The sequence below is a fragment of the Vespa mandarinia genome, chromosome 14, assembly GCF_050613455.1.
Source record: "Vespa mandarinia isolate Hongniang chromosome 14, ASM5061345v1, whole genome shotgun sequence".
Taxonomy (NCBI): Eukaryota; Metazoa; Arthropoda; class Insecta; order Hymenoptera; family Vespidae; genus Vespa; species Vespa mandarinia.
Genome location: NC_140823.1, coordinates 3362406 through 3375000, shown reverse-complemented (window position 1 = coordinate 3375000; position 12595 = coordinate 3362406). Strand labels below are relative to the sequence as shown.

Genomic DNA, 12595 nt, shown 5'->3' with positions numbered 1-12595 from the left:
AGAAGTATACGTTGATTCATTTGAAAATTAGTTTTGAGTGACGTGAATCGTTTCTGATAAGGCGTTATATTGTTGGCAATCGGAAGACGATTGCAAGTAGTAATAACTCAGTCGATCCTCTACACGAGAGTGTACTTAAGCTAGTCGCTGGAGCTCGGAGTCGAGTAGCTCGGTAATCCCGGGGTAACGTACAACAGGATATCGTACAACATTCCGCCTCATTACGGGACATTAGATTGGCTACTTAGTGGCCGTCTTCTAGGAACCCATCGACGATTCCAACGACGAGACTAACCTCGAACCTGCCGATAATAATTTTAATAATTCACAATCATTGCCGCTCACGGACTGCCACTTCGTCATTTCCACTCGACTCGAATGATCATTCACCGCCTAACGATACTCAATTGCCATTATCGAATGGAACATTGCGCTCTGCTAACGCGAAGATAGATTATACCGTTGCTCTAGAGTTTACGCATAAGATTCTCTCTCCGTAATTTGTTATCCACGTCCGTATAACTCGACTTTAAATACAAACTTTTATAAATGATATTCATTTTATCCCTCAACATTTTTCTTTATCAATTTTTCCATTATTCTTAACTTGCCAGATTTTGTAGAAATTTCTTAAAATGAAATTATTCGAATAAAATGGATGATCAATTAAAAATGACTATCCATTGGAAATTAAATCCCATTAAATTGTTATAATCAACTTAAGTTGAATCGATTTTTCAAGAAAAATCTCATCTTTCTCTTTTTCTTCTTCTTCCTAAAAAAAAAAAAAAGAAAAAAAGTTCAAGTTCCGTGATCTTAGAAATGTAGGCGTATAGAGCATTATAGATTATTTAAGATCGGACAAGACGTTTGGGTACGTGTACGCACGCCTTATAAACATTTGGGGTGACAGATTTACGAGTGAAATCGGTGTAATTCAAAGTGCTTTAACGAAGCCGCCACGGTTGATGTCATTAGGCAGCTTCTCGCCGGCTGCCAGGATACGTTCTGACGAATCGATCGAAACGTGCACGCTCGCTCGACCGAGACTACATCGCGAACCTAATGCGTTAGGAATGTGAGCCGTTAGAACGATCACGGAATAACTTCTGCGTACGTTGGATAAACCGATATCTCTCGTGCCTATCCTCTCGAGGTTGCAATTAAGAGTTAAGATATGGTGCATCCTTCGTCTTTTCTTATTTTTTCTTTCCTTTTCTAAGAAACTACATAATCCACTCCAAGATACTATTCTCTAATTTATTTCTTTATTTTTCATTTTTTCTTTTTTTTTCTTTTTTTTTTTTTTTTTTTTTTTTTTTTGATTAAGACATTCAACTATTGCAATCACTGTACTCAATTATCAATATCGATTACTTGTCATTTATGTTTATTCATATTTATCTTATATTGTTTATTATCATGATAACAGCGATAGGAAAGGAATGACGAGTAATACTTCCTCTTATTAGGAAATTAGAAAGTTTCTTTATTAATTTACATTTAATTATCTTTTGATCATAAAAGTTTCTCTTTTTTACAGATCAACCGACAATCAACGAAGCCACGAATAACGTTGTGGATGGTATCAACCTCGATGAGATCAAAGAGTTCGCGAAGGTTTTCAAACTTCGTAGACTTTCGTTGGGCCTAACGCAAACACAAGTTGGTCAAGCCCTTAGCGTTACCGAAGGTCCTGCTTATAGTCAGAGTGCCATATGCAGGTAGGCCCTTTTCTCTTGTTATTGTCATTAGAGTTTTAAAGGAAAAGAAAAAAAGAAAAATGAAAAAAAAAAAAGACCTTAAAGAAAAGGAAGAGAAACGAACGTCGCTGAGGAGTAATCAAGGAATGGACAATTATACGACGAATAGTGTGCCAGGTCACTGGAAATGGCGTTTAAACGGTTGACACTTTTATATGTTCATACTGTTGTTCGATAAAAAAAAAAAGAAAAGAAAAAAAAAAAATGATCAGAAAAAAAAATTATTCTCTGTAGAATTCTTTAATTACCGGACATTTTACGAGCTACGGAATTCTTAAAGTTTACAAAAAAAAAAAAAAGAATAAAAGAAAAAGAGAAAAAAAAAGAAAAGAGATTTCACGCGTCTCATCCTCGCCGCGTTCCTCACGAAATCGATTCTGATTACGTACACGCAACGTTAGGCGGTGTAGTTTCGTGCAAGAGTTATTTCTTCTCGTCACAAACTCGAATGATTACGTTGGTTCCTAAACTCGAGAAGATATTTTTCATTCCTTTCCGCGCTGTATTTTATCCGCTCGAATTAGAAGAAACAAAAAAAACCAAAAAAAAAAAAAAAAACAGAAAGAAAAAAGAAAAATAATAAATTGACAAATAAATAAATAAATAAATAAAGAGGAAAAGAGAGAGAGAGAGAGAGAGAGAGAAAAAAAAAAGAAAAAAATTGAAGAAACAATCTTCGAAAATGACGACTGATGAAATGAAGAGGAACCAACGTGGTCGAGAGTGTGCCAATGGCAGCGTTTCGAATATAATAAAATAAAATAAAATAAAATAAAATAAAATAAAATAAAATAAAATAAAATAAAATAAAAGATCAATACGATGTATTTAGAGTCTCTTTATCGTATCGACTAATTTAAGCATTGGTGATTGTTCCCCAGTGCCCTGGCTACCCAGATGTACGCTGCCTCGCAGATTGTGTCACAGCAGCAAGCTACGTACGTTCACCCCTCATATGCTACCTAATTCACCTAAAAATTAAAAAACTTTAAAAAAAAAAAAAAAAAAAAAAAAAAAATCAACGCGGTTATACCCAAGCGTGCAGAGGTGGTTCGTGAACGGGCCAAAGATAATCGCTCAGTTTTTTAGGAACAATAATAATAATAATAATAATAATAATAATAATAATAAGAAGAAGAAGAAGAAGAAGAAGAAGAGAAAAGAATAAACAAAAAAAAAAAAGAAACAAACAAAAAAAATTAAGGGAAGAAAAAAAACTTATAAATAAAAAAAGATAGGGAAAAGGAAAAGAAAAGACAAAAAGAAAAAATAGGATCGACGGGTAAATAACTCGATAGATTTTTTTTTTTCTTTGTCGAAACAAATATCGAATGTTTGTTAATACATCGAGGAAAGTGATCTGACAACGACCTGATATTTGAATTCTCCCTGCGAATCCGATCGGGCATATTTGGGTATAGCTGCAAAACACTCTTACTAATTTCTAATTCCACATCCGGAAAAGAGAAATTTGCGATAAGGAGCACTTTTTGAGATTAACGAATAGTTTCTCTCCGAGCCAGGGCATTGGCAAACTTGGGCATGATGTCGCCAACGCAACGAACGTATCGACGATGCTCGAACTGTCGCTGTTCATTTCGTTGTTCACAAAAAAAAAAAAAAAAAAAAAGAAAAAAAAAGAAGAAAAGAAAAGAAAAGAGAACAATTAACAACATCTACCTATTTCTATCTCTATCTATCTATCTTTATCTCTCTTTCTCTTACTTTTACTTCAATTTTACAACGTCCTTTCGATCCTCAATTCGATCTTCTACTTTGGCGACGAACTGCGTTGGCAACATCATACACGGCATCACCAAATCTTCAAAATGCATGCACGCATTGTCAATGTCCTGTTATTGAATCGATGCATGCCCTTTCTTAGTGCTCCTTTGTCGAACGCATTTTGGTGTGGGCGAGTGTGTTAATTTTAATCAAGAAACTATAGAAAAAAAAGAAAAAAAAAAAAAAAAAAAAAGAAGAAAGTAGAAAGAAAGAAAGAAAAAAGAAGTTTCCAAGAGGAAAGAAAAATTACGACGCGAAATGTAACGTTTTCAAATTTCAAGAAATAAAAAAAAAAAAAGAAAAAATAAAAGAAAAGAAAAAAGAAAAATATAAAAATCGTATTATTCCTTCTTCCTCTTGTCAAAATTTTTCTTTCTCTCTCGAACGATCGTCCTACAAAGGATTCGTCCAAAACGATTGGACAATGAAAATCTATTGCTCTTCGGTCTAGATTCGAAAAGCTGGACATCACACCTAAAAGTGCGCAGAAAATTAAGCCAGTGTTGGAGAGGTGGATGAAGGAAGCCGAGGAAAGGTGAGACACATATCTCTCTTTCACCTTTTATAAGACGCAACCGTAAAGGATAGTTGATCTTCCTCCTTCTTCCTCGTACTTTCAATTACGTTCGAGAGATCGTTACGGATAAACATCTATCGAATGGCCTGAATGAGAAAGTAATTAAAAAACCTGTCCAACGTAAATCGTTAGACAACGCGATCGAAAAAAGTTACATACATAAATAAATCCCGCCTTCCCCTAAGTGGTCCGATCCCGTTCGTGTATATATATATATATATATACATACTGTACAGACACATAGTTAACATATGTATCGCACTAATCATATACCAAAAGGGACACTTCTCATTTATGGATGATCTTTCGGTGTATTCTCCGGTGCAATTTAAACGCAATGAGAATTATTACACTACATGTTAGTACGTAGATACTTGCAATAAACGGGTTGCTTAACATGCCGATACAACGATAAATGTGAGATTAGAAATCTGAACGCACGACGATTTATAGTATCGGTTTCTATGACTTCAAACGATTTCTCAAAAACTTCTTAACTAGTTCCTTTCGAATTAAGATTAGATATCTGATTGTTATTTTTTATCCAAAATATATTTGATTCTTTCTCAAAAAGTGAAGGAGGAAAGATAATTCTACGTTCTCGAACGCTAAAGTCGGAATCCTTTGAAACTGTTCTATATATTCATACCAACTACGAAGTGGTATCCTATCGCTTTAGTCTCGATGCACGATTATTCCGCAATCGTCCAACAGGATCTCTCTTGGTCCTCTCTCTCTCTCTCTCTCTCTCTCTCTCTCTCTCTCTCTTTCTCATATACATATATATATGTATATACACATATTCTCCCTCCAGTCGAACACCGGGCTCTGTCCCGGGCAAGCGTGTGAACGCGTGCGTGCTAATTGGTAATTCGCTAATTGAATCCAGCTGATTAATTGCCGATCCGCGTCTAATAAATACGCGGAATGTTAATTAGAATACGGCAGACGGCGGTGAGGACGGTGAGAAGAGGGGAACGGAGAACCGTTAGCGTAGCGAAGTCCCAATGGCACGCGAGTCTCCGCGGGATCTTACGGTCACTTCGACGATCTTCAACTATTTCTTCCTCCTACGAAATTATTTCCGGGGGGTTTAGTTATTCCCTCCTATGATCATAAAAAAAAAAAAAAAAAAAAAAAAAAAAAGTATTTCGATACAATCGAATGAGAGAACGAAACATTGACAATACGAAATGTTATTTATGTTTCATTACAAAATTGTTCCTATAAAAGGAACGTCGAGATTATATCGAAGATTATTGGACGTCAATTATGTCGTAGATTATTATACGCCAATCAAAGATTTATAATGTTTCTTATAACTTAACACGATGAATCTTTTTCAATACCCGTAAAATCATTATAGAAACGGCAAAGTAGATAATCCAATAAAAAACTTAAAATAATCCTGTGAGAAACGAAGAGAAAAACACATAGCTCGAAGATTCACTCAATTATAGCTATATCTTAAGCGTTAAAATGAAAGAGAAAGATATATATATATATATATATATATATACATATATATATATATATATATATATAGGGAAAGAGAGAGAGAGAGAGAGAGAGAGATAGAGGCAAGTTTCTATGCCTTGCTCGTTTTTCTTTTCATGACAGAAAACAGCAACAATGACCCATCTCGCATTCTCCCAACGTAGAAACTAAGCGCGAGCGACGGCCGCCGTTGCCGCCGCCATCGCCATCGCAGTCCGGGAAAAATGAAAGCGGCTAGTTTATGCGGTGCACGTGCACGATTTATCTGCCGAGTAATTAAACTGTGGACTAATTAAAATCAGGTTTCTGATGTACCTCTCCTCCTGCAGCAAACCTCCCTCGTACTCTTTCCCTCTCTCTCTCTCTTTCTCTCTCTCTCTCTCTCTCTCTCTCTCTCTCTCTCTTTCACACACACATATACACATATACACATATATATTACACATATACACCAACCAGAATCCACTGTCCTTTTCTTCTTCTTCTTCTTCTTCTTCTTCTTCTTCTTCTTCTTCATTCTCTACCTTTCTCTCCCTCACTCTTTCTTTTTCTCTTTCTTTCTTTCTTTCTTTCTCTTTCTTTCTTCCTTTCCCCATTTCTCTCGTTGTTTCTCACTCACACCCACGCAAGAGTAAACCCACCACGGAAACTCCTGCACGTTCTTAACCGATTCAGCCCGCAAACCTCCCAGAATATCCTTCTTCGTCTCTCTTGGCACCACTGCCCTCTTCCCCGACAACCCACCTCCTCCATTAGAATCGTTCCGACTCTGGCAAAGAACAGGCGCGTTCTCCATTAGCATATTGTTTTCGCAAATTCGACGAAATATCACCGAGCGATGCTAATGGCCTAACCCCTTTGGAACGAGGATGAGGACGGAAACGAGAGGACAAGGACGACAAAGACGACGACAAAGACGACGACAGGGTGCACTTTTTCTCTCGGCCCACGACGTGGTCATTCGGAGTTTAAATTAAAAACATAAATTTTTGTCGGTGCGCTCTCTTTCTCTAGAAAGAAAAAGAGGGAGGGAGGGAGAGAGAGAGAGAGAGAGAGAGAAATAGAAAAATTCGTGCCAACTCTTGCACGTGACGATTCTGTCGCCTGTAGCTATATTTATTTCTTTCTTGTTAAACGTTCAAAAAGAGAGAAAGAGAGAGAGAGAGAGAGAGAGAGAGAGAGATCGCAGTAAAATCTTCTATTTCTTAGAGTTTTCATTTCGACGTGCTTCACTTTATCATTTTATTTGTTTCCTTTGCCATTATTAATTTTGCTGATCAAAACTTGTTAAAAGAAAAAAATTTCGTTATTTCCATGAAATATTTTATTGGAAAATAAAAACTAATGATTCCTAATCAATTATTATTCATTCTCGATGATTAATAAAAATTAATAAAAAGATATATTTTTCATTTGAACCGATCATATTATTAGATTTAGATGACGTTTATTGATAACGAGCATACTTTGTAGATAATTTTATCGATAATTAGAAAGTCAAACTTAAAATTATGAATGAAGATACTTACAATCATTGAGATATAAATATACTTATAAGTTTCCAAGATAATTTCTATTATCATCTCTCGTAAAAAATACGAATACGTATTATAGAGTTGACATTGAAATACTCAACACTTTGACAATATAATGTGGTATGTGTAATTGTGATAATGTGCAATTTAAAGGAAAAAAGAAAAAGATACGATTAAAACGTTGATAATCGCAAAAGTATTTAATTAGTCACAAATAATTGATTGAGTAAAATTCTATTATTATTTCTAACGAAGGATTTCGAAACACTTCGAAAAGAATTGTTCTTCATCAAGTTAGCTTCCATTCCTTCCTTTAAATCCTTAATATTTTCCATCCAAATCGCGTTTGACATATTCGTAATAATTCATAATATCGTCTGGTTATACGAGAATATCCCTGTTTACGACTGCTTTCCCGTACTTCAATTCACCCGTTCATTCGCGATCACTAACTTTATTTGTCTCGTACGTAGAAGTTACGGAGAGTCTCGTTGACTGGCCAAAAAAGTTTGTCCGCTGACTATTTTCGAACGGAAAAAAAATGAAAAAGAACAATAACAACAACAATAACACAACAACGACGACAGCGACGACGACGACGACGACGGCGACGACGACGACGGCGACGACGACAAATAAAACGAGATAAGCAAAGACGAGGGATGAAGGATGCTTTAGCAATCCTATCTAATGCTTTTTACGAATTAACTTTCAAATATACATACATAGTTCGTACACATATTCTCGAAATAAAGTTCAAAGTTTTTACATAAATCTATTATACATTTAACTGATAGGATATCTCGATAAAATTGATTATTTAAAGTATTCTCCATTTTTTTCTTTCTTTTGTCCTTTTTGAATGATAATTTATACGATACGATATAATTATTTCGAAGTAATTATTTATATTTATTTACTTTAATGACGATTTAATTCTAACGAAATAATGATTTTCATGTAGAATAAGTAATTTTTATCATGAATAATTTTTTTTATATCGATTCCATTGAAAGATATTATATATTTTAAATAGATTAACTCCATATTACTATACACTAAAACAATATAATTATAGTTACGATAGAATTGATAATTTGTAAAAAAAGATCTTTAAAATGTTTCAAATGTTTTCAATAGGTTCATTAATCTTCAAATGATAGAAAAGAAAAATATTTTTAATGAACAATTTGAACGATTTGAAAATTAATACGATATATTGTAAATTCATTAGGACAATTTATCGCGTTAGATACGAAAGGAGAAGACGATTTTACAGAATTTGAGCGAGAGCAGTGCGCGTGATTGCAGGTACAAGAGCGGAGTAAATCATCTCACGGACTTCATCGGAGTTGAACCAACCAAAAAGAGGAAGAGACGGACGTCCTTCACACCTCAAGCTTTGGAATTGCTTAATGCTCATTTCGACCGAAATACTCATCCCAATGGTAAGAATTAAATGAATAAATAAATAAAAAAAAAAAAAAAAGAAAAAAAAATTAATAAATAAATCAAATTCGAATTATAATTTTGCAATAATTCCTCAATTTTACAAAAGCAACAAATTGTCTCTTTTAAGAAATTTAATAAATAATTTTATGATATTGGAAGATATATATATATATATATATAAATATAAATGAGATAAAATTTTATATACATGTATCTTTCTTTTTGTTTTTATCTTAGGTACCGAAATTACAACGTTAGCACATCGTTTAGGATACGACAGAGAAGTGATTAGAATTTGGTTTTGCAACAAGAGACAATCGTTAAAGAATACTGCGAGAATGATGAAGGGAATCGAGTAAAACGACATTGATCGATGATCGTCTATGGAAAAAATCAGTGAAGAAGAAGAAGAAGAAGAAGAAGAAGAAGAAGAAGAAGAAAAATAAGAAGAAGAAAAGAATCGCTTCGAGGATGATTCGATATCTCCGAGAACGTAGCGAGTTTGAATTTCGAGGGTCGTTTTACGAGAAGAAATCGCACAAGGATTAAACAAAAAATGAATTGTCCTTTTTAAAATCAAGATTTGTTGATCGAATTAATGATCCTTTCGCGATTTTTACTCTCGAAAAGAAAACGATGTACTTTTATAATTATCCGGTTTCGTTCGATCGTTTCGTTAATGATCGACAAGTGATCTAACTCGATTCTCTGAAGACTGTATTCATCGATCTTCCGGTCTCAGTCCATCTTTTCCACGAGGAAGAACGAAATATCGCAGCATCGAGCTCGACGATCGAAACTGAACGGAAAGCGTAGCGAAACGAAAAAGGAAAAAAAAAAAGAAAAAAAAAAAAAAAGAAAAGAAAAGAAAAGAGACTAAAAGTCCTTAAGGGCAATGTGATCGCAGAGAGTATACGAAAAGATCTAATCTGTAAATTAGCTTTTATAATCCTGCTCGCGGAAACTTTCAAATGTGAAAGGGAAATTAAGCGAAGAGTATTTTTTTGTTTGTTTCTTTCTTTCTTTTTTTTTTTTTTGTTTTTTTTATTTTTTTTCCGAAAAACGAAGGATCGACTTTTTCTTCTTTCTCTTCGTTTTAGTAAAAAAAAAAAAAAAAAAAAAAAAAAAAGAAGAAGATGAGAAAAAAGTAGAACCAAAAAAAAAATAGAAAAAAAAGAAGAAAAAAGAAAAAAGATTGTTCAGAGATCTTGATTAACAACGACACGTAACTTAAATGGAAATTACCAACCGTTGGTAATACTCTGTGGAGATTGAATCATGTTACCAATCGAACGAAAATTATCTTCCTAGATTCTCATCACAAATCGATTCCTAAAAGATCTTAGAATTAGTATTTCCCATGGATAAAACCGAACATGACTTTTATATGTTTCGAATACATTGTAAATAAATAAAAACAAAAAAGAAAAAAAAAAAAGAAAAAAAAAGAAAAAAGGAAAAAAAAAAGGAAAAAAAAAGGACACAAAAAAAACCATTCTGTCAGAAGTTAATTTTTGAGACTTAAAATCATTGCGATCGATTCGATTGAATATTTTAAAATAATTCCAAGGAAAAAAGGACAACTAATCATGACGATTCTTATTGCTTGGGCTAACTTAATAAAATGACATTGTATAGCCATTTAAAGTATTCAATCCTGATGAGAAACCACGGAAGAAGAGTCAATCACAGTGATTAATTAAATCATTTTTATTAATACAGAGAAAGAGGAAAAAGTAAATACTTCGACGTCTCCATTAAACCATAAGAGCTATATATATATATATATATATATATATATATATATATATGTATATATACATACATATATAGCAAATAAATAATGCAATAACGCGACGTTGAAAGTATGAAAGACGTGTAGGAAAGAAAAGAAAAAAAAAAAAAAGGAAAAAGAAAAAAAGCAGAGATCAGAATTACATCACACCTCGGTTCTCAAATTTGTAACAGAACTTCGAAGATTTGTGAAAAACTAATCCGCAATCGTTTGAGATCAAGATAATAATATAATAATTCAAATGCGATCTCGCATCTCGTGGCATGAATTTTTTCTTTCTTTCTCTTGTTTTTATTCTTTATCCTCGTGGTTTAGAAACGGGACTCAAACTTTTTTTTACTCTTTTTTTTTCACTTTTTTCTTTTTTTTTTTTTTTTTAATCATCTTCAATATCTCTTATATTTTTCATCCTTCTTGTACTTATTCAAACTCGAACGAAGCTCACGAAATACCGTGTGCGTATGTAATAATCGTCATAGATTAAAATTATTACATGTACACGCTCAAATTATATATATATATATATATGTGTATATATATATAATAATAGTTATCGATGCAGCTTCCTTCGAGATATTGTTTTTAATCTCAGACACTCCCGATAATTTTAATATTATTATTTTTATAAATAAAATAAATAAAAGAGAACGAGATCGAAAGCTTTAAAACTGATCGATGACAAACTTGACGATTTCTCGCATTAAAACGTGATAAATTAATAGCTAAAAGCCATAATAAAATAATAATTATTTCTTCTAAATAATACGAGAGCGGAATGAGATTTGAAAGATTTAAGGAATAACATCGTACATATATCGTAATGTACTTCGTATCCTTTTTTCCCCCTCGATGAAAGAAGAAGGATAAAGATAGATAGATAGATAGATAGACAGTGAGAGAGAGAGAGAGAGAGTGAGAGAGAGAGAGAGAGAGAGGGAGAGAGGGAGAGAAAGAGAGAGAGAGAGGGAGAAAGAGAGGAAGAAATAGTAAACTAAAAGGTAAGAAAAACGTGAGATACCTTCGTTATAATAATGGACTATTTACTACCAATAATTATTCATCCATTACGTGAATAACATTGAGAATCGATGATAAAAATAAATAATATTAGTTAGGTGCGCGATTTCAAGTGGTTTAGCCCCGTGTACATATATTAAGATTATCGATTATATATAAGCGTTGTAATATTTAAGGAATAAACTTTTAATAATATCGTAGGCTATAAAATAGCTGAATTCGTGAGAAATTAAATTGACATGGTTAAAGTATACTTCTAAAAACGACTAATGTAAGCGGAGCAACAAGGAAATAGAAGACGAATGAAGAGGATGCTGAAATTCGCCCAGCAATGTGTTGAGACAGCAGAGAGAGAGAGAGAGAGAGAGAGAGAGAGAGAGAGAGAAAATAGGGAGATTATTATTAAGATCTTATATTATTAAGAGTGCCGACGAGCAAAGTAATCTGTTCCTAAAGAGTTGTATCATAAAGTAAGAAAAGAGAAGAGGTGAGAGAATGAAAAGTGTGCTATACATGGATAAGGGTGGAAATAGAGGGATGGGAATGGGGATGGGAGGGAGGGATGGGGGAATTGAAAGTTATTAATAAATTCAAAATTCAAAATTTTGATCGATTCTAAGTGGGGGGGGTGGGCGGGTTGGGATAAACTGAGGGAGGGGGAAATCGTATGTTGTCCTTTTTGATAAATGAAAAAAAAAAAAATGAAAAGAAACGTTTGTACAGAGATATTCCGGTTATTAAATTTTGTTACGCGAATAAAGAGAGAGATAGAGATAGAGGGAGAGAGAGAGAGAGAGAGAGAGAAAGAGAGAGAGAGATAAAGAGGGAAAGAGGAACGGACGGAGGATTATTAATTAATCTGTTAGGGAAGCTGCGTGTGGTGTAGTGTCGGGCTTGTGGAAGGGGTGGGGGTTGGGGGTGGTAATTCGAAAGGACGCACGTCCGAGAGGAAGGGTATAACGAATTAGGAATCATGTGTATTTTCTTCGTGAAATCGATATTCAATAGATTATTGCGGTAATATAAAAACGCGAGTATTAAGCAAAGAAAAAAGAAAAAAAAAAAATCATGTGAAATTGTATCCGTGAGTGTCATATTCCTAAGGAAAAAAAAAAAAAAAAAAAAGAAAAAAAAATCATAGATCCACGGGCGAATGTTTTATAGCAGTTTCCGA

The 12595-nt window shown here is 33.7% G+C and overlaps 1 protein-coding gene across 8 annotated transcripts in view; it reads left to right on the top strand.

The window, feature by feature from the left end:
* The window catches only part of pdm3 (POU-domain protein pdm3), a 133433-nt gene extending 121483 nt beyond the window's left edge, over positions 1–11950 (top strand). For 2 of the 8 annotated variants that reach the window (XM_035862053.2, XM_035862054.2), the window contains exons 10-14: positions 1544–1724; positions 2645–2701; positions 4000–4083; positions 8454–8605; positions 8847–11950. In XM_035862053.2, coding sequence (XP_035717946.1) covers positions 1544–1724; positions 2645–2701; positions 4000–4083; positions 8454–8605; positions 8847–8968 — 596 coding nt within the window. In that variant the 3' untranslated portion in view covers positions 8969–11950. Of the gene's footprint in view, positions 1–1543; positions 1725–2644; positions 2702–3999; positions 4084–8391; positions 8606–8846 lie in introns of those variants that run through there. The other 6 variants (XM_035862055.2, XM_035862057.2, XM_035862056.2 and 3 more) reach the window with 6 other exon arrangements.
* The last annotated feature ends 645 nt before the right edge of the window (positions 11951–12595 follow it).